Raw genomic sequence first — 23,051 nt, 5'->3', positions numbered from 1 at the left:
GCTTGCTTCAGTGGAATTTTTGTCAGTGTGAAGGCTCTTTTCTTTCAATATTTTAGGCTGACATGTATATCTCTGGCTGACATCTATATCTTTGCCTGAAAACTTTCTTGCATGTGGTTTGTTTACGTTTTGTCAATACTAACACATATTACTAGGTGCAAGGCTGAATTTGCAAACCTTTAGGTGGAAGTCAAGATTTATGCATAATGGGTGGTGGAAAAACTGTGTTTAGGAAATGGAGGTTTCATGGAAATCGGTTTACCAATAAAAAGATGAAGCAGCTCGAAATGAAGAACATAAGCTCTTAGCTTCAGCATAGAAACTTGGGACAGGTGAATTGTACAGGTGCGTGAATAATGATGATATGGATTCCGCTGGATTCACACTTATTGATTTAGAGCTTCTCTGCCAGGGTATATAAAGTTTTCATATCCATGTGTTAGCTGTAAAAATACATAATGCATGATTGTTGTTGAAGAAAGAAGAGCAGGACAAGCTTGCGATTTTAAATTAATTTGTAATTCACGTGACCATGAATTTTCATTTTCCTCCTCCAAAAAAACCGACACTGGTACTTATGAAAGCAATTTTAGGTTAGCATATGCTCTGAGATGCCTTGGACAAGGCAGGGAAGGAGGTAATTTGTTGTGTGGTTTTCTAAACATGCCTCCACCTTGTGCAAGGTTTGAAAAAATAAATAAAGAAATGTCTGATGGTATATGTGATACTGCCAAAGTTTCTATGAAGAAAGCAGTGGAGGAATTGGTGAAAGAAACAAAATAGATCCTGGGGTAGATACTCATGACAGTGAATTTCCTACAAATGTTACTGAACTGTGTGTGTGTCTGTAGATGGGACCTGGATAAAAAGGGGTCACACATCTCTGTATGGAATTGCACCTGCTATTGGTATTGACTCAGGTAAAGTTTTAGATGTAGAAATTGTCTAAATACTGCCACCAGTCTGCAACAAGGAAAATGTCCAACAATGAAGACAGTGAGAAACTGTGGCAAGAAAAGCATGCAGAAGCATGCTCTAAAAATTATAGTGGCTCAAGTGGGGGCATGGAGGCTGCTGCAGTTGTGAGGATGTTATACAGATCTAATGACCAGTATGGTGTTAGATACACTAAATACCTTGGTGATGAGGCTCCTCTTTGTACAAAGCTGTAACAAATAAAAATTCATACAATATCACAATAGAAAAGTTGGAATGTGTTGGCTTCATTGCTTACTGAAAGAGAAGACAGTTGAAATACAGTGAAACCCTACTTTTACACTTTTCAAATGTAAAATGTGGGAAATAATGTTTTAAGCTGTAAAAGTTACATATAGGATACCCCCTTGCACTTTATGTATGATATATGTACATAACAGGCATCAAAAGACTTGTCAGGGAAATTTTTATTATCTAATAAAGGTTCACTTTCTAATAAAATCTGCTGATGTAACTGGAATTATATTTGACTTAATTTCAAATGTCGTACTCGATGGTTTTGGAAAGCCTGCAGCTGTCGTTTATTTAAATAATGAAATATTACACTAGTTACGTATTTTTTTCATTCTTAACAACCCATTTCGAGAATTTTTAATTTCAAACGTCATAATCGATGTTTTTGGAAAGCCTGCAGCTGTCATTCATTATTTAAAAAATGAAATACTGCACTAGTTACGTCACAACGCGTTTTGAGAATTTTTTCTTGTTGTCAAGTGCAAATATGTAAATAAGTATTTTGTACAGTGTTTGATATGTGTTATTCTGCGTCTCTTGCACTATACTCATCATTTTTGAGGTTATCTGGTACTGTGTGCCTATCAGTTATGTAAAAAACCACACACAAACGAACACTCGCGCATTGTTTGTTTCTGTAACATCACAAAAAATGCATAAGTAAATACTGCACGTGAGAATGAGAATAAATTCTCAAAACATGTTTTGCTCAGCATGAATGCAATACGTAACCGGCACTGTATTTACAATAAAAACATTTGGGTATCGTAAAGCGAATGACGGTGTCAACTAGCGCTCTGTATGGCCATACGAGAAAACACGCTAAATACGGTTCGACAAAGGTGTCACAATGATCACAACAATCACAAAACTGCATTTGTGCAGTAGAGAAAGTTTGGAAATGGGTGTGATTGGTCATGATATCTTCATTCGAATGAAACTAGTTACTCCCATCATCCACCATAGCAGCAGCGGGAGATACAGCACAAATTGTTATAACTTTTACTCGTTTACCAGTTCAAATCCACTGAATAGAGTGCACTGGTGTTAAGAAACTTAACCACTTAATATATGTAAACACTACAGGACGGCCAACATTATGCCAGCATCATATTTTCTCCACCAACATTTTTTCGTAATGTATAAATCGCAGGAAAATTATAAATATGTTGATGGAAAATCAGGTGCAAATTAACACTGTGGGCACAGGAAATTTGACGGGACTGATAAAAAATGTCGTAAACAGCGGGAAAATGTTAACTCCGGGAAAGTAAAAGTGGGGTTATACTGTACTTGAGGATGTAAAACCACTAGGAGGAAAATGCAAGCTTACTTTGAAAGAAATTAATTCTCCTCAGTTATTTCATGAGAGCTATCAAGTAAAACACACACAATTCAGAGGCATGAGGCGTGCTATGTGGGCAAATTCCCCCCCCCCCCCCCAAACACAATGCACAATCTGTGTGCGAAAGACGATGATTGGTGTAAGTTCAACAACACAAATGACACGTATTCACATCAACACTCATTATGAGAACCTGTTATGAATGTCAATTAAACCGACATTCACATTTCTTGCACACCCTGATTTATTGGGGAAGTGTCTTCACAGAAAGACACAAAATGCAAATGAAAGCCTCAATAATTTAATTTGGATTAGGTGCTCAAAAGGGACATTCCATGGACTTGAAGTACTCAAAATAGGTGTCTATGAAGCAGTTTTATGTTACAATAACGGAAATAATAAAGTGCTGAAGAAAGTTGTTATAGATCCTGGTGTGTTCACAACAAAAGCATTTTACACCATCGATGAGAGCAGAAAGCTAACAGATCAGTGTCTTACCTGCAAATAGAGGCCAGTCAGATTCAAATAGGAGAGAAGAGAAACGTGGAGGATGAGGAGTATCAGTATGTATGATTTTAAAATTGAGATAAGAGTATGAGAAGAAAATCTTTCAACCTCATTTTCTCTGTTTTACATAATTAGAAGCCTTTTCTCAAAAAGTACATGCACTAATGCTATGAAATTTTCAGGAACTGTTTGCAACATGTTGCTGGCTCCCTGGAACTAAAAAATACGAGATACTGCAATTAAATTCTGATTTTTAGATGACTGTATGTAGGAAAAAAAAGTTAATTTTGGATGTGCAAAATTAAAAACTGTCAATAATACAATTTATACCATAAATTAATAACTGTACTACAGTGGTCTTATAACCTTCTCAGGACACTACAATAAAATTTTCATATCAATTACACGATTAGAATTTTGAGTTATGGCTTTTTATAAAAAAAGATGATAAAAAAAGTAAAAATTCAAATTTCTGGCAAAATATTAATCCTGCATATTTTTCCATTAAAAAAAGAGTTCTTTTCCTTTACACATGCTAAATTTTAGATTTGTACATTAGTAAATATGGCTGTAATGATTTTTTAAATAAACGTATACATTTTCCATTACATCCCCCGTTAAAAACTTTGCAATTCGGGGTGTTTCACACGTGAAAACAAGAGGACTTCGGTTTATCCGAAATTTTCGTAATCCAAACTGGCTGTCATCTCAATCATTTCGGATAAATGGGAGTTTACTGTATTACTTTTCTCTGAAATGACTGTACTGACTGATATACTTACGCACCTTCAATATATTCGTCACCATTATTTATGACGTTTCGCCAAATGTCTGGAAGGCATTATACACCATCTATTTCTGTTGATGTCCCATATTGACGGCCTATGGCATGGATAATGTCATCGCTGGTGTTTTACCAGTTTCCTCGCAGTGGTTCTTTCAGTTTGCCAGAGATTTTAATCGCAGGGACAGGTGTTGGGTGAGTACGGTGGATGTCCCAGACTATCCCATTGCTAGCAGTGCAAGAGGTCCTGGACAGCAGCAGTTGTGGTGTGATATCATACGTAATGGGGTGCTGTTCTGTGAAATGTTGTTACTTTCGCCTGAGGGCTGGACAAAGGTGGCATTGCACAAACGAGCAGTGGTGGGCAGCATCTACCATCAATCTGGTGGTACAGCATGATGCAGCATTATTCCATCAATGTCATACGCAACAGTGAACATCACCTTCACAATACTTGGTGCAGCATACACTTTCTCTGGACGAGAGAACCAGAATACCTCCATTCATTTGATTGGTGCTCCAAGTTAAATTCATAAGAGTGCAGCCACATTTTGTCAATAGTGACAATGCGTCAAAGAAAGTCATCACATTCTCTTTGGTACCACCGACAAATCCTGTGCAATGGCATAGCGATGTCATTGTTGCACCTTGGACATTTCATCGGATATCCAACGTGCTGCAATTCTGCGGTACCCTAGAATATCATGCAGAATGTGGAGCACTGTTTTGTGGCATACTCTGAATTCTACAGCTAACTCACTCGCAGTCCATTGGCAATCATTGTCCAACACGAAAGCAAGGAGTTGAATTGTATTGTCCTCCACCTGGTCAGCCTGTACGAGGGTGATCCTTCACAGCATCTCTGCCTATTCCGAATGCTTTAACACATCGTGCGACTTTGCTGTATGGCAGTGCTGCGTCACCACATGCTTCCACAGTCCCTGGAAGCATTTCTGCTTACTCTGACGTTGTGCCACTTCAGTTTTGAGTCAAGAACATTGCTCTATCTTTGTAAACATGATGTTAGTGTGATTGCACTTATGCTATAGCATTCAACCATCTACATGCTGCAATGGACTGAGAGTTCCTGCTCACTATACAAACTCATCTCACAGGCCATCATTGTGTCAATGCAGATAGCAGCTCTATGACTCCATGGTTTGAATTTACAGCAGTATTACCACAACTCTGTATCCAGCCCATGTATTAACATGCTGCCTGAACAAAAAATAGAACCATCAGGAATGCAGTACATGCCTAAGCACCACACAACAAGGAGACTTGCACAATGACAGCTGTACCCATCACTGTACGTAAATGCACATGAGCACAATGATAGTTTTATGTGTCATGGTAATATAAACTATACCCAGACCACTTTACTTCAAGTTTCTCTTTCAGCTTTAAATCCTAAGTAATTCCTCCATATATGATATTGCCTTTGGACTGTGTTCCTCAGATAAAGATAATCTGCTAATATTTTATGTTCTCTTTATTATTGTTAGTCATGTGCAATCTCTGATTAGCTGCAGAATTAAAAAATGGACTGTGCCACATTAGAGCTGAGAGTTGTCAGTAATTTACTATTTACAATCTGTACCCAAACTGCATGTAGGAAAAATGAAATGATAATGAGTACCTGTAACTCAGTAGAAAGGCATAAAAATAAACAACAGGCGTACAATCTACGAAACTGATCGACTTGTGTGAGACAGGTGCTGCAAAATTTTCAACAAAGAAAAAACAATAGACTCCATCTTGTTTCAAGGCAAGGAAGATCTATATGGAATGAGACAACAATATTCATTATGTCTCCTGCTTCAATGCCGAAGGAACAGATCGCGAGAAAGTACTAAAACATTTCTCCTCCGAAGGTATGCGATGTCTAGCAATTCTGTATCCTAATTTGCTTTCTTGACTGAATTTTTCATAAACACAATGAGATCTTTTTCCTGCACATATGCACCTCCCCTGTTACTTCCTTGTCACAACTTCATTCTTACACCGGCATGTAAACGACAGTGCTGTCTCCACCAAATGGACAAAAATGTGATGGCTGCTATGACAGACACTGAGCAGCACACTTATGTTTCAATATGCTTCTGCAACTAATGTGTCATGTTTACTTCCTCACATCATTCATATTGCATTCTTCACAATCACATTATTGTAGAAAAGAAAAATAAAAGAAACATGTGGAATGTATATAGACTGGCAACAGACTAAATGCCGATAAGAGAGGGAGTCACTATACAAAATAGAGAAAAACACAAAGTCAATACTAGATGATGAAATTATTTTGCAAAATTAAAACAACAAATGGGAGCGTTGCCATTTGTGCTGTTCTAAAAAGAGTGGTTAAGTGGTCAGCACATTGCTCTACTAGCTGTTGTCCACTTTCTGAATCTAGCAGCCAAGTACCTCTTCAACTGGACTGACAATGCTGAGCACACCCTGACCCAGTACGTCCAACAAGGCAGTACTGCTAATGGAACCCAACGCACGGTAATCCGATGTGCTGACTGCTAAGCCACCAAGGTTTACTGTGGTGATTTTAGGCATTAGTAGTTGGAATTTGCATCTCAATAACTTAAGTGGTGTAATAAATAGCAATGTCTTTTGTAGAATACAACACGGTAGATTTCCCTTTCCATAACTTACTTTGGAGTTTTCATCATCTCCTCTATTCTGTGAGCTCTTCTCCATGATTAGTAGTTCCCCCAGATTCAGCATGAGTATGATATCAAAGTTAGCTTCTAAACTAATATTATTTTTTATATAGTGGGAAATTGCAATGACACAAATCCAGAATGCCTTCTTTCAGGAAATTTGCAAACATCTAAACAACTATATTTTACCTGCTTAAGCCTAGCCATAACTCTTTCAACATGTTCTTGTTGCTTCTTCTTTTCTTCATGTAGCTTCTCAGAAAGTGCTGCATATCTCTCCTGTTCCTTTTTTCCTTTACTTGCTGCCTGTGAAAACGGAGATCATTACACCACTCTTAGTACGAATCATATTTAACATTGCGACTACAAAATAAATTGCAGCAATCACAGCAAAACATACAAGCAAATTGGAGCTTTGTTTGACTTATTGGGGTCTAGATTCTAATACAGAATCTAAAATATGGATGTCTAAAGATTTCTGACAGCCACAAATGATTCTGAGAGAAGCCCAAAGATAAAAACTCTTAGGGATTAACCGCCAAGCTGTCTGACACTTCTCTGATCAGTCCTATACAGCTAAATCTAAGTTGTGGGGCCAAAACGTTTATACAAACACTTCTTTAACATCTAACTGTATCTATACAGGAATACAGAGTGGTCAGAAACAGTCTTTAACACTTGTAAGGGCGTTCCAGTGTAGATTGTACTGATAAGTAATTGTTAAGGGAGAAATCTGATATGCTGCACTGTTTCTGAGTTAACTGGCATTGAAATTAGCCAACGTTGCATAGTTTCTGAGTTAATTGGCACTGAAGTTAGCCAATCAGGCGATTGCATGAGCAAATTCTACCGACCCACTTGAGAAGGTATGTTCTTCGTTTGATTTCCTAAAACCAAACAAAAGGGCGATACAAAAACTGGACACGGGATGTCAGTACGGACTGAACACCAGCCAAAGGCCGAGCAGTTTCTTGTGTTATCATCTACTACACTATGAGAACAACTGATACTCGCTGTATCTGGCAGGCCGTTTGAATTTGAACATGGAACAGCCTGATTGGCTAACTTCAATGGTAATTAATTCAGGAATGGTGCAATGTATCGAATTGAGGCACTGAGAGTCATATGGGCATATTTAACCCCAGAAACACCAGGAGGGGGAAGGGGGGGCTGCTTTGTGCCACCTTTATAAAGGATTGTAATCTAGTCAGGTACTTTTTATTTTATAACCCTGTAGCACATGATTTTCTGCAGTGGACAGCTTTTAATGGACACATCTCTGGTCTTTTCATTCAGTCATGAAGTTGCAAATGCATGCAGGGGCAACACCATTAAGGAATGCCCACTGCACTGGACTGTGTGTATTTGCAGTCTCAGGATTGATTGAAAACTCCGAAGCAGCAACCATTAAGAGCTGTATATGGTAGTGGATGCTATGCACCACAGAGTTTTCGTTGAAAAAATATTTATTGTTTTTAATGTAGTCTACCAGATTCCATCAATGTTTTAAATTTTTCAGTCAAACTTAACCCATAAATTTAAGTCTTTTCACAATGAATGTCATATTTAACATTTTCAGGTTCTGAATACTGCTTACGCATCAATATCTCTTTCAAACATATGATGTGAGTAAAAGTTAAAAGTAATTAACAAAATCTGTATTTTTAAATTTTTTGTGGTGGTCAGAAAGTAATCCCCACACCTCAGCCAAGCTATTTTCAAGTTATGGACCCTAGTTACACATTTGCAACTCTTTACAATATTAGTAAAATTCACAAACAGCCATGTACTTTAAGATATTTTATTTTATTGTAAAAGCAACCAGTTTCGGCATTTCATTATGCCACCTTCAGGCCCCTTACACGTCTACCCAAATAAACGAGCTTGTTGTATTGCACCATAAATCACTGGATACTGTGAATTCAATCATTTCACAATTGCATCATTAGAAGATGTGACAGAAACCTATCACATCTTCTAATGATGCAATTGCACAATGATACATGGCTATAGGTGAATTTTACTAACATTGACAATCTCCTAACTATTGTCCCATCCTTCAATCAAGACACTGCTCACTTCATTCACCACCTTTCAACAGTTCCTGCTCCTTTACCATCAACTCCCATGTCCCTGTGGATGTAGCGTCCATGTACACCAACATCACCCGTGGCCATGGCCTTGTGACCATGGAACACTACCTTTCCCAACATTTTCCTGATACTAAATCCACCAAATTTTTCCTAATTCTCCAAGCTAACCATATCATGACCTACAATTATTTCACTTTAAAATTCCAAATATACAAACAACTCTGGGGTATGGCAATGGGGACTTGCATGACACAATCCAATATCAACTTCTTTATGGGCCATCTGGAGGAATCCATCCCATCCAGTCAACTCCTAGAATCACTTGTCTGGTTCAGATTTATTGATGATAATTTCATGACCTGGACTCACAGCAAGGACACCCATTGCTCTTTCCTCCATAACTGAACACCTATTCCCAAATCCACTTCACCTGCTCCTTCTCAATTCATCGAGCCATCTTCCTAGATGTTTATCTCCACCTCTCAAATGGCTCCATACATATGTCTGTCCATATCAAGCACACTAACCACCAACAGTAGTACCGCCACTTTGCCAGCTGTCACTCAGTTCATGTCAGAAAGTCTCTTCCTTCCAGCCTCGCCACTGTAGATGCTGCATCTGTAGTGGAAAGCACAACTTGTCTCTCTTCTGTCCACGCCAATCTTTTCCTGTCCATATCATGTACTGACCGCCTTCTCCCATCACTGCCCCCCCCCCCCCACTCTTCCTCTACTCCCTTTCCATTCCACGTCCTTTCTCTCTCTCTCTCCTCCCTTTCAATCTCCTTATCTTCACCTTTCTCTCCATCCCCCCCCCCCATCCCCCCTCAGTCACTCCGCCCTCTCCTTCTTCCTATATCTCTTTTTGTTGTACCCTCTGTACTCTTTTTTTTTTTTTTTTTGTCAGGGTGTATACATGGACAAGGAGAAGAAATTTCTGGAGTTTTCCCGGATCTCCCAGTTAAAAATTCATTTTCTCCCGGGTGAAAATACACTTTTCCTTGTTAAATGACAGTATACTTTCCCTCGAAACTGTAAAACGTATCCTTTGAATGGATATGGTTTTATACAGCAGCGTAGAATTTCCCGGCACTTTAGAAAACGACACTCAGGGTGAAAAAACACGTTTTGGAAAGATCCTTGATGTGCAGCAATATGTACGCTGCATATTTTCGTATTACGAAAGTATAAATTCGAATTCCACCAACGGGAAAATTTAATGGCTTAAATTAATATACAAAGCGTTGCTACAAGAAAAGTGAAGCTTTCGCATATAATATGTGTCTCGAAGATTAATAAGCTACAAGGGAAGCTAAGCTTTCACATGTAATGTTTATTTGTTTAGCGCATGTTACACTTTAAGATAAATCTCACAAATATGCCAGTAAAATTTTTAATACCGAAATAAATCTCTGATCTTCTGGGCTAGAAATTCTTCTAAATGGCTCGTCATCAAAGAGTTGATTTTCAAAAGAGATTTAGGAAATGTATCGTACATTCTCGTACATAGTTCATCTTGCGTAAAAGGAAATTTACTTTGAAAATAACGTTTTTCGAACAACAATTCACAATATTTTCCTGCGACTTGTTCAAAATAGATTCATTTCAGCAGTTGCCAGACAGCGCCAGATAAGACGTGTCACCGCACTTGCGCAGCTATAGTGACGTAGGAAGCCCGTATGTTCATACATGTAAAACATTAAAAGATCTTACATCTAGTCATAAAAGAAACAAGATGATAGGCAATCATTCTTGGAAATTACCGAGGATACTCCAAGAACGTTGGAATTTCGTGAACCATATTAAAATGCATAGTTTGCCTTACAGTGCACATTCATATGTCCAGATTCCCAATGACGTAGGCCTCGACTTGATATGAAACTTTTCAGTGTGGTTTTCGCGACGTAAATTTTCTTCAAGTACCAGTACTGTATTATCTCATGTTTGGTTCTTTGTCGTGGCATAATGCCAGACATGCTAGAAGATGAAAACGTGCACTTGAAACGCAGCGAACAGTTTTTTGACACTAGCCAATAGTGTGGAATTAAACACTTCGTTTCAAATAAATTTTTCAAAAATAAGTTCATTTTGTAGCGCACATCTTTCTGAAGAGTCTGATAAATAAAACATATATGTTCGAAGAAATGTAAGACACGCTTTTTGGTCTTAAGTGCGCAGTGCAGTGCCACACCCCTTCAAACAACATTCTTATAGCGCACGTCACTTTATTTCATTCTGTGGAACTCAATATTTCCTGTAGTGCCTATCCTGCTCCCAGTCGGCCGGTTTGACATTCTGCCCAACCCCTTGCAATTAATACTGGATAGGATTATTTGTAACCAGGAGAACAAGTACTCTTCAGAAAATCTGGATTCTTTATTCGTGAAACGTTTTGCTACGTGCAAAATGGAAATGTCGTCATCTAAAACTGAAAAAGCTGTTTACACAAATAGTACCCAAGACTGGTGTGGTTTCTCAATCTGATTACGTCTGTTTTGTCACTGTATGCCGGATAAAACAAAATAGGCCTTTCTAATATTGCAGCAATTTTAACACACACCAAGTAAGTTACACTGTTTTGGCAATAATGATAATTTTTATAATACGACAAAATAATTCACAAAGTACCAATACGAAATACCTATTTGGCCTACTACAAGCAAAAAGCTTTACGTTACGAAATGGTTTCACATTTTACTCATGCGCTCCACTTTCTCATGCACGAAACCGAAAAACAGAACGACATTTTTGTATCAATTTGGAATCGTGATATTCTTCCATAATTTGTGTGATATCCCCATTTCATTTCCTTCAGCGTTTGAACAAACAGTCTTATCATCACTAATTCTGTAACTATTCCTACACTGTCAAAACTCATTCTCTGGTTAACTTTACTACCCCTGCCACAGTCACTGGTTTAGTTATCCACAGATTATTCTCCGGTTCGTTGTTATTACGAGTTCGTACAATACGTTTCCCGTGCTACTTCCAGAATGGAACTTACGACTGCAAGCCGGGGACTGCAACTGGCCATGTCTAGTGTAGTGATCTGGCCAAAAATTTTCTGTCAAAATTTCACTTTCTCGGAAACACCGAGAAGATAATACGTAATCTTTCTTACCTGTTATTCCTGTTAGTCGTTTATTTCCACTCTGGTAATCAGAATCTATGGATTTCGCTAGTAATTATAACAACGCTGAACATTCGGAAACCAAATCAACCGCGTAAACAAGCAGCAGTTGGCATTCTCTGGTTCGGTTTTATTCCGCTCAGCTCATAAAGCCCCATCCCGTTTTGTCTGCAGGAAAGTTTGTTTCTAGATGTGACGACGATTCCCCTGGCAGAGGCATCACGTACAATACGCACGCATTCAAAAATCAACTTATAATTCATTCAGAAATCCACTTAGAATGCGTTCAAAAAACAGCAGTGGTGCGTTTCAAAATCATACGAATAATCGACAGATCGACGTGCGCTGGGTGCTAGGTGCTTTGTGAAACAAGGATTTTTTTCCTCAAGAATATGAATTTGCCCCCTCCCCCAGAAATGGCTGCCTGGTTCAGATATCCCGGTTTGCCATCACCCCCCACTAGATCCGGGCCTGCTGCACACGCGTGAATCTGACAGCTTGGGCACGCCAGTAAAATTTTTCAGGGTACCATGTGGCTGGTTGCTGCTACTGCTACTTACACAGCCAACAGCCACATTTCTGTAGCCAGAAGCGGGAAAAGGTACTAAAAAGCCTTTGACACATTCTGCTGTTGGCAGACGCTTGTACAAGCACTCTGTTATTTTATGTGGTGCATTTCCTTTGCTATTTCAGTTTTATTTTCGTTTTTTTCTCTCGTTCAGTATTGATCTGCATTAGCGGGATACAGTAATATCCTTTAGTTAGAGTATTGGTTCTTACCAGTCAAAATCACAAAAAATTAACTGAAAACTTAATAAACGAAAAATTCCTGGAATTCTAAAAAAATCTCGGGTTTTTCCCGGTTTTCTCCCGGATGAAAAAATTCCCAGGTTATTCCCAGATCTCCCGGTTGTCCTGGGTCGTAGGCACCCTGTTTATCTTCTTGTACGGCTGCAGAGTCTTCTGTGCAAAGACCTGCCTCTTTTCTGTTATCCCTCCCTACCTCCCATAGCTCAGGCAGCTGTTTTCAACTACCAAGTATCAATAATTACTCAGGCCATGGCCATTGGAGTGTGCATTTGAGAGTCAGTGTGGTTGTTGTGCAAATTTGTCTACTATTGCTACAAGAAGAGCTAGTGCTCGAAAGCTAGAGTGAATGACGTTTTGTTTTGTGTATTTCTGTGCTCCATGCATCGATCCACTCTTGGTGACTGGTTGCCTTTCCCATATTTTATGTATTGTTCCATCCCGGAATTTATATTATTATTAATATTATTATAAGTATAGTTACCTTTTTCTACTGTACTACTTTTAATTTTTACTGGCTGTATGCTAATAGTGAGCAAATTACTGACTAACAGAATATGCTTAATTTACTTTCAAAATATCAATTAAATATTCAAGTGAATCATTATTGATGCTTACTGGCATTACTTTCTTAACATATGTATGTACAAAGCCTTATACATCTTTGATAATATCAGAAATGTTTTGTGTTGTCATAGTCTACATAATGTTCATTGTTAATAAGGGTGACTTTAGGACAGAAGGAAAAAGGGGGGGGGGGGTTACATAAGCTTTTATTCCTTCAATATTCAGGTGACTGCAGTATTATTATTATTATTATTTTTTTTTAGGCCTTGCAGGCAATAATTCTACATGTGCGCACTGTGTGGACTCCAACAACAACACGGTTACAAATCATTATTTATACAGGGAAGTTTTATTCCCAAACATATCTTATCCTTTTGTATGAAGATTTATATCCTGATATCACTGTTCAGTAATTTTCTAATTTGTTGCATGGTCCTGTGACAATAAACTGAGTGCCAGATCTTAATTTTTGCTTAATCGGATGTCTTTATCCCAGTTTATTGAGATTCTATTGTCTTGATTCTGATTTCATACAAAGTTAAGCCAGAGAATTTGACAAGTGCAGTCTAAGATATTGTATGTGAAAGAGAACCAATACTCCAGACAGACAATCACAAAAACGTCTTCTCAATAAGATCGGTAAACCATAAACACACAACTGAAGGTGTGTTCAAACATGAAAAACATGTAGCAACTAAGTTAAGGGGCCAAACAAAGAAACCCATTGCAACTTTTGGAAATCAACTGACATCTGAAATATCATTGTCAAATTTTGTTATGTAAGAAATTACCAAAACCCAACAACATACCATATCTTTTGAATCCAAGGCTGCTTGTGACAACTGTCGAATCTTACTGATCTCACGCTGGTAGCTCTCGACAGGAACGAACAAGTCATACATTGTAAGAGACCAGAAAGTGACAAGGAATTGAGGAGAAATATCTTCCCACACTTTTACTGGATGTAATGGTTTCACAGATGCCACAATTGGTCCCATTATCTCACTCACTGCTTCACAATACTTTTGATGTTTCTGTGATGCAGACATCTTTTTACCATTTGGATCTGCTTTTCGTAATGCTTCAAATCGTAACTGAAAAAAATCAACAAGAAGAAAATGTAAAAATGTCAAGCTGCATCAGACAGAATTGTATATTATATAGATACTTCAATAAGACACTTGGCAAGGTGACATATGAAACTAGTTAAATTAGTAGAAATGAAGTGACTGGCTGGTACTGCCTACTTTTTGGTCGCTGTCAATTTTGGATAGCATATGTTTTTCTGTGAAATATATCAAGATGTCAGAAAACAAGACTATTTTGAACTCACCACACACATTCCAACAACCTTTAACTCCACTATCGCTGTTGCTTTTGTAGCCATGAATGCACTAAATACAGTTTTGTTTGATAATTTAAGTTAGCAACAAATGGAAACCAGTCAATACTGGTTAACATCACTGTCTTCTATTAAGTCAGCTACAGGTGAAGTCACAATATTATTAAAAGGATTGTTGCTACTCACCATATAGTGGAGATGCTGAGTCACAGAAAGGCACAACAGAAACACAGTCACAAAATAAGCTTTCGGTCAACAAGGCCTTTGTCAAAAATAGATCACACACACACACACACACACACACACACACACACACACCATAGTCTCTGGCAGCTGAAGTGTTGTGTACACACGTGTGAGTTACATTTGCAAAAAGTGGTTGATCCCCCCCGAAAGCTTATTTTGTGACAGTCTTTTTGTTGTGCCTATCTGAGACTCAGCATCACTGCTATACAGTGAGTAACTACCCTTCTCATAATATAAAGTCAGCTTACAGTGAATAATATCGTATTTACCACTTTAACTAACAAAATATGTGGTCCATCTTTGGAGGTGATGGGGGACAGAGAGCTGCAGAGAAATAGATAGAGTGACAGGGAAGAGGGGGGGGGGTGAAGGGGGAGGGAGAGAGAGTGAAGAGGGAGGGAGGGGGGAGTGCAGGTGAAGACATCATTAATAACAATCATATTTTGCAAGATAAATGCATGTCACCCCGGAAGAATTTAAAAATAATTTATTAGTCTAAACTTAAAATTATTCATACAAAGCCATATAATCATCCATAATTAAAATTCTTGAAACTAAAGTAGTTCATACTGAAGAAATGAAGATGACTCATGTAACACAGGCAGGTGAGACATAACTAATCTTGTAAGATTTCAACAGTAAGCAGCATAGCAGAACTGGACCCAAGTGTAATACCTACATCACAACATTAGTACCTGATAAAATAGTAAGATTTAATATCTCATTGGTTTTTAGACCATCAGCAACAGAAAACAAGAATTATCAGGAAATCATCTTTTGTCCTTCCAAAGGAATCCTAATCTGCACTTTAAATGATTCATGAAAACCACACATAAACCTACATCTGGATCGAGGTATGAACTCCACTTTCAACTATGAGTTCACCCCCTTCACCACTACACAAATTTGTTCAGCTACAACAGGAATAACAAACAGTGGCAAGTTCAGGTTAGAACATCAACAATTAAGAAAATGATAAGATTTCTACAAACCATAAAGATGACATGGTGAGTTGCACACAGGTACAACAAAAAGACTGTTAAACGCTAAGCTTTCGGCCAAAGCCCTCTTTAGAAAAGAGAGGAAAAGCACACACACACACACACACACACACACACACACACACACACACACACAGATAGGGAGAGAGGGAGGGAGGGAGAGGGAGAGAGAGAAGCAGGCAAACCTCACACACACAGGACACAGGTCTGCTACCTCTGGCCGCTCTGTAACTGTTACGTTGAATGAAAGCAGCACTCTGGAGTGGAGCTGCGAATGGGGAAGGATAGCAGGGTAGGGGTGTGTGGAGAGAAGAATGTCTTCTGTGACCCTCCTTCCTCCCTCTTAACTACCCCCATGGTCACCTTCCAGGAATTCTTTACCTCTTATCTCATCTCATAACCTTTCCCAAAGACCCTTTCTAAGAACAACTACCTTTCAGCCGAAGAAAGAAAGCAATACACAGTCTACAAACTGATCCTCACCTTATCATCCTACCTGCAGACAAAGGTTCCACTACTGTTGTTAGGAATCGCTGTGACTATCTTGCGGAATGCCTCTGCAAATTGTCTGACTCATCCATCTATAAAATCTGCCAGAATGATCCCATCCCAGTTCAACATAACCTCCAATCCCTGCTTAAAGCCTTAGGGTCTTAACACACCCTCTCCCCAAATCCATTTCCCTTCTCATCTCCATGACACCCCACACAGCCATGTTCTACATGCTCCCCAAATCCCACAAACTGAACAATCCAGGACCCCCCTTGTAACTGGTTATTGTGCCCCCAATGAAAGAATTTTGGCCTTCACTGAGCAACACCATCAACCAATTGCCCTACATTTATAGCTTCCAATATCAATGATACCAACCATTTCCTTCACTGACTCTCCACTGTCCCCAGATCTTTACCTTCTGCATCCCTATTTGTCACTGCTGACACTACTTCCCTAATCACCAACATCCCTCATGCCCATGGTCTTGCTGCCATTGAACAATACCTCTCCCAACATCCTTCACACTCCAAACCCACTACATCACTCCTCAGAGACCTTACTATATCCTAACACACAACTACCTCTCCTTTGAGGGGAAGGTAAACATACAAACCCAGGGAACAGCCATGTGCACCTACATGGCATTCGCCTTATGCCTACCTGTTTCTGGGCCATCTGGAGGAAACTTAGCCTCCTAAAACCCCAAACCCCTGATCTGATTCTGATTCACTGAAGACATCTTCATGGTCTGAACCCTGCATAAAGACACCCCATTTCATTCCTTCTAAACATCAAAAGCTTCTATCCCATCCATTTCATATGGTTCTCCTCAAACCAATGTGCCACCTTCATGGATGTTGATTTGGTCTTCCTCTCTGATGGCTCTGTCCACATCTCTATCCGTATTAAACCCATCAACCACCAACAGTACTTGTATGCCAAGAGCTGCCAACCCTTCCACACCAAAAAATTCCTCCTATACAGCCCAGTCAACCAAGAACCATGACAAGAACTCCCTTGCCCAGTATGCTGATGGTCTCAAAAAGGCCTTCACAGACCAGAATTTCCGTCAAAAGATTTCCCTTGCCATATCTCCTCACACTCAGAATCCTCCCACCACCCCCAAGAACCAGCTACAAAAGAGTGCGCCCTTCGTCACCCAGTCCGCAGCTTGTGGTCTCGCGGTAGCATTCTCGGTTCCTAAGCACGGGGTCCCTGGTTCGATTCCTGGCAGGGTCAGGGATTTTCACCTTTCTCGAGATGACTGGGTGTTGTTGTGTCGTCTTCATCATCATCATTCATCCCCATTATGGTCGGAGGGAGGTAATGGCAAATCACCTCCACTAGGACCTTGCCGAGTACAGCAGTGCAGGTCTCGCGCATCATCCCCTATGCTCTGTCGAGGAGTATGGGATTTCATCATCATCATCATCATCATCATTCGTCACCCAATACCACCCTGGACTGGAACAACTGATCCACATCCTTTGCCAGGGCTTTCATTACCTATCACCATGCCCTGAAATGAAGGACACACTTTCCAATATCCTTCCCATCCCTCCTAATGTGGTTTTCAATCACTGATCCAACCTCCACAACATCCTAGTCCCTCCCTATGTCACTCCCCAACCCCAACCTCTTGACACAGGAATCATATATCTGTGGAAGAACCAGGTACAAGATTTTTCCAGTGCACCCACCCAACACTTCCTATTCCAGTCCTATCACAGGCTTATCCTATCCCATCAGAAGCCAGGCCAACTGTGTAAAACAGCCATGACACATGCCAGTTCTGCTGCAATCATTGCACAGCCTTTTATATTGGTATGACTACCAACCAGCTCTCTACCATGATGAACAGCCACCATCAAACTGTGGCCAAGAGCAAAGTAGACCACCCAGTGGCACAACATGCAGCTGAACATAACATACTCGATTTCAATGGCTGCTTCACAACCCAGGCCATGTGGGTGTCCTTTTCTCCACCAGCATTCCTGAACTGCACAGTTGAAAGTTATTCTCACAACACATCTCAGCTTCCGAAATTATCCTGGCCTCAACCTATGGTAACCTACTGCACCACACCCTCCTGTCAACAGTTTCTGCCTCCCTTTGTCCTATCACCTCCTTCCAATTCATGTTCTTACCCTCATTATGTGACACTCTCTGGCAACACACCGATCAGTCTTTTCCCCTCCCTTTTCGTTTCCCACTCCCCTTACCGTCCCCCAATGCTGCACCTGGCAGACTTATCCTGCTGCCTTGTAGTCCCTGCCTGCTCTGGCAGACTGTACTCTTCTCTCGCCCCACCTGTATCATGCTATCCCTCCTCCTTCCCTGCACCACACGAGATTGCTGCTTCTGTTCAACAGAACAGTTGCAACAAACAGTCTTTCGTTTTGCGCCTGTCTGCAACTCAACATGTCATATTTACGGTGAGTAGCAATCTATCTCTTTAATAATTGTTTGTAACTGGAATAATGATAGAATAATGAAACACACAGTGTTATAGATGTGCTTGTGAAGCAAATATCCATGAGTGCCCAGCATGCCTTAGCAATGAATTTTGGATCAGAATGGGCAACTCGTTGTATTTCAGAGGGATTGATTTCTTATCAATGTTAGGAACAGTGAATACTCTGTCAAACAGGCTGCTAGCTGGCCTGTTGCAGCTGAACTGCATGATGGTTTTAGGAGTATGGAGTACAGTAAGGAACACCTGTTGAAAAGGCGGTCCCAGAATGGCCATCGGAAAAGTTAATATTATCACTGTTACATGTGAACAGATGCACAGCTCAATAAAATAAGGTACCATTCAAATGTAGAGCTATTACTGTTTGTCTTGTTATTGTGATAATTTATGTGGCTCATCTTGCCCATTCTTTATACTCAGTTCCATTCATACAGCTCCTTTTGGTTACAATTAATTTCATTTGGGAATCTGTATACTTGCACTAGCTCTATGATAGGTATTTATTATGGTTTACTAAATCAAACAACGCAAGAGGAGCATGTGGTGGAAATGACTGTGTGGCAATGATGGCTGTTTCATGGCAAATCTTTCGATGATATCCTGATAAGGTAGTTGCTGAAGGCTTCATGCACTCTTGACAGCCAAACATGTTTCACTCAACAGTTTCTTTAGTTTTTTTTTTTTTTTCAGTGACTATACACAATGGGCCGTTCATTGACATCAGCTATGCTACTGGGCAAGTATGTATCAGGTGTATGATTAACTGTTCTTTTAAACTTGAGACATACTCCTGCCCAGAGCTAAATGTTCCAATTCCTCATTGAAACATGAAACAACTATCTCTTGATCTGGACCAATAAACATGTACATCTTCCTACCTGCTGTAGCTGCCCTTTGAACTTTTATAATTCCTGCTGCTATAAAAGTCTCATGGTCACTGATACCAGTTTCAAGGAGGACATTCCAGAGTTTGGGTACACTTTTTCTGAGAAGGCACTAAGTGATGTTATGCTGGATGTCTTGTTCAAGCCCACCATTTAAAAAACTGTAATAATCTCACTTGATTGTTGGATGATAATAGTGTCCAATCATGACAATGTGATTGGGGAACTTACACACTAACAAACTAGATTATTCTAAAGTTTTCAGTTACACCTGGTGATGAGTTAAGTGGTATTATGCAATTATAAGTTTATTCCCAGCATTAATGTAGTCATGACCAAACAGTCTTGCATGCAGCTCCAATTTCTATCACAGGGGATTTAAGTTTCCCGTCTACTCTGGCAAATTAACGACCTCCATTTCCCATTAGCTTATCTTTTCGATATACACTTAAATTTACTGATAAAATATCATTGCTACCAATTCTGGGTTTTAACCACTGGAAAATCCACTTAGGAACATCAACAATGTAGGAAAAGGCAGATTTCTACTTACAGTTAAAGAAGACACGTTAAGTTGTAGACAGCCACAATTAAAATACATTTACACAAAGCTTTTGGCCGCAGCCTTCATCAGCAAAAGAGAAATACACACCTTCGTACACACATGTAAGCACACCTCATGCTCACATGACCGGCAACACTGGTCAGAATGCAACTATCACATGGGGTCAAAGAACATTCTGGAGGGGTAGGGAAGGGGAAGGGATAGTGGTGTATGGGTGGGGGGACAGAGGAATGCCGTGTGGCAGAGTGTGCAGCGACTAGAATGCCAACAGGGGTGGCGTCAGGAGGTTGTGGGGGCTAGAAGATGGGGAAAAAAAGAGTGAAAAGGAGAGGAGTGGGGTGCACCCATCCATTTTTCCTTGTTCCTCTCCTTTTCGGTGTGCACCCGCCCATCTTTCCCTGCTCCTTCCCTTTTCAGTGTGCACCCTCCTTCTTTCCCTGTTCCTCTCCGGCATGAATGGCATGCGTTTCCCTGTTTCTCTTTTGCTGATGATGAAGGCCATGGCCGAAAGATTTGTGTAAGTATCTTTCAATTGTGCCTGTCTGTGTCTTCTTTACAGCAATAGCAATCTATCTTTTTGTACACAGCTCCACTGCTTTTTAAGTGTGTTTCAAACTATGGCACTTTGTTGTGGGTGCTTTGGCACATAACCACTATGATAATTATCTGGACTGGATAGTGTGTCAGCTAATTAAAAAAAAAACACCTTACATGCATCCAACACAGCCAGCTTCCTGGAGAGGCTTGTCACAGAAGCAAGTATCTTGTTCAAGCCTGCCACTCAACTCTGATTCAGGGGGAATCAATTTGGTCTGGAGAGGATACTGAAAATTGAGATTTTGTGGAATCTACATTAGCAAGACTGGTCTTCTCAATCTTTTCTTCCACTCTCTGGAAAAATCGAAATATGTTTTTGAAGTCCAGACAAAATAATTTATTTGTTTCAACATACACCACAATCTGCACATTGTTTACTCAATGACTGCCAGAACAACCTCTTCACATATTGAATGATGTCCCCTAGGCACACTCATTGAGCGCACGTGGTTCCTTCACAGCCTTGCTGCTACTTGCCTCAGACATACTACTGCTTTTTGTACATTTCAAGTGCTGATGATTAATCGAGTCCTACCCCTGTGGATCTGTCTTGATACAGAACACAGCAGGTGTACCAACAGAAAAAGTGAGTCTCACTGGCTCAGTTTCAGTGAAAGACAGCACCCGAACATGTTGGTTAGGTGTATGCTTGTTACATCATGAGTTCTTCTTGGTTCCTGTCTCCACTGCACAGAGTGTCTAGGCCCAGAATTGACAAGTCACTCATAGTCAAGAGGACGAGCAGTGATACTGCTGTACTTTCTATACAGAAGACATAATCCATGTAAGCGGATTGTATTTAAGGTGCATTTGGTATTTCTAGTAAATTATTCTTGGTATCCCTCCCAATGCATCCATTCATAACAGCTTTCATTTGGTATTTTTAGTACATTACCTCAATATCCCTCCCAAAACATCCATTTACAACAGATTTCATTTGCTTGAATGTAGTCAGGAAGATTTCCGGCTGCTTACAAATATCAGCTAACTCCTTCTGTGCCCAAGAGAAGTATTCACATCGGGGATATTGCAGTTTGTACAATCTTTTATACAACAGTAAACAAATAACTGTAAACTAAGTTTGCTGAACCTTTTTTATTTATTTTATGTACTTATTACAAATGTTACCTGTTTCCTTTAATAACTGAAGTGATGATAACAACACAAAAACCTGAGAAAGAAGTTACAAAAACCCGGGAAAGAAGTTACTGATTCCCTTGCTCTTTATTTGAGGTTATGGTCACAAATAAACTTGAAAAAAGCCTTAATTTAGAATAAATGGAAAGGGAAAGCTAAGTGTTACATGATGTGTTAATCATACTATATGCTACAGCAACTGTAAATGACAAACCGCAATTTATGACAAAATACGTTACACACAACACTCATAACTTACAATAATTATGAAAAATTATGTTGTTTGATGCAGCTCTCCATGCTACTTCATACTGTGCTAGTTTCTTCATCTCCAAATACCAACTGCAACTTATACCCAGCTTACCCATCCCGGGCGGAAGGAAATGTGGGAGATCAAAGTGGTGTCAAGGACGCAGTTTTGTTTCTTGGAGGCAAAAAATAAGCGGATGGTGCGATTCCAAGAGCAGTCATAACTCCTTGTTGAACCTAATGGTGCAAATGTTCCACTGGTTAAGAGTCGTAATGGGGAATGGGAAGGAGAGAACAAATGAAGGGTTATCACCTTGGCAGCTGCCGGGTGCCAGCCTTCAAAGACTAACTTCTAGAGGGCACACAGGGTGCTAGCCAAGCACAACCTCACTGAAGAGTGTTGAGTCCTCTGGGGGGATGGAGCAGGAAGAATGATTGTCTGAATGCCTCTGTGCCTGCTGCAATAATTCTAATTTTGTCCTCACGATCCATATGCGAGCGCTACATGGGTGGTTTAGAATACTCCTAGAATCGTCATTTAAAGCCAGGTACTGAATCTTTGTAAATGGACTTTCTCGAGATATCTTACATCCATCACAGGTCTGCCAGTTCAGTTTCTTCAGCAGCTCTGTGACACTTTCCGACAGGTCAGATAAACCTGTGGCTATTTGTGCTGCACTTCTCTGTATACCTTCAATATCACCCATTAGTCCTATTTGGTTGGGTCCTACACACTTGAGGAATATTGTAGAATGGGTTGCACGAGTAATTTTGACCGATGCCATCTGTGACTCATTGATATTAGAGTCATAGGACACTACGTTTTTTGTTTTGTTTTGTTTTGTGAAGTGCATAATATTACATTTCTGAATTTTTAAAGCAAGCTGCCACTCTTTGCACCACTTTGAATCTTATCAAGACCTGACTGAAT

At 39.8% G+C, this 23,051-nt stretch overlaps 1 protein-coding gene across 2 annotated transcripts in view; it reads right to left on the bottom strand.

The window, feature by feature from the left end:
* Positions 1 to 23,051, bottom strand: part of LOC126198525 (THO complex subunit 2) — a 304,001-nt gene that overhangs the window by 140,333 nt on the left and 140,617 nt on the right. For both annotated transcript variants that reach the window (XM_049934917.1, XM_049934916.1), the window contains exons 17-18: positions 13,941 to 14,225; positions 6,725 to 6,841 (exon numbers count right to left, since the gene is read on the bottom strand). In XM_049934917.1, coding sequence (XP_049790874.1) covers positions 6,725 to 6,841; positions 13,941 to 14,225 — 402 coding nt within the window. The remainder of the gene's footprint in view (positions 1 to 6,724; positions 6,842 to 13,940; positions 14,226 to 23,051) is intronic.

The sequence above is a fragment of the Schistocerca nitens genome, chromosome 8, assembly GCF_023898315.1.
Source record: "Schistocerca nitens isolate TAMUIC-IGC-003100 chromosome 8, iqSchNite1.1, whole genome shotgun sequence".
NCBI classification, from domain to species: Eukaryota; Metazoa; Arthropoda; class Insecta; order Orthoptera; family Acrididae; genus Schistocerca; species Schistocerca nitens.
The sequence above is the reverse complement of the archived record's forward strand: the minus strand, read 5'-3'. Positions and strand labels throughout refer to the sequence as shown.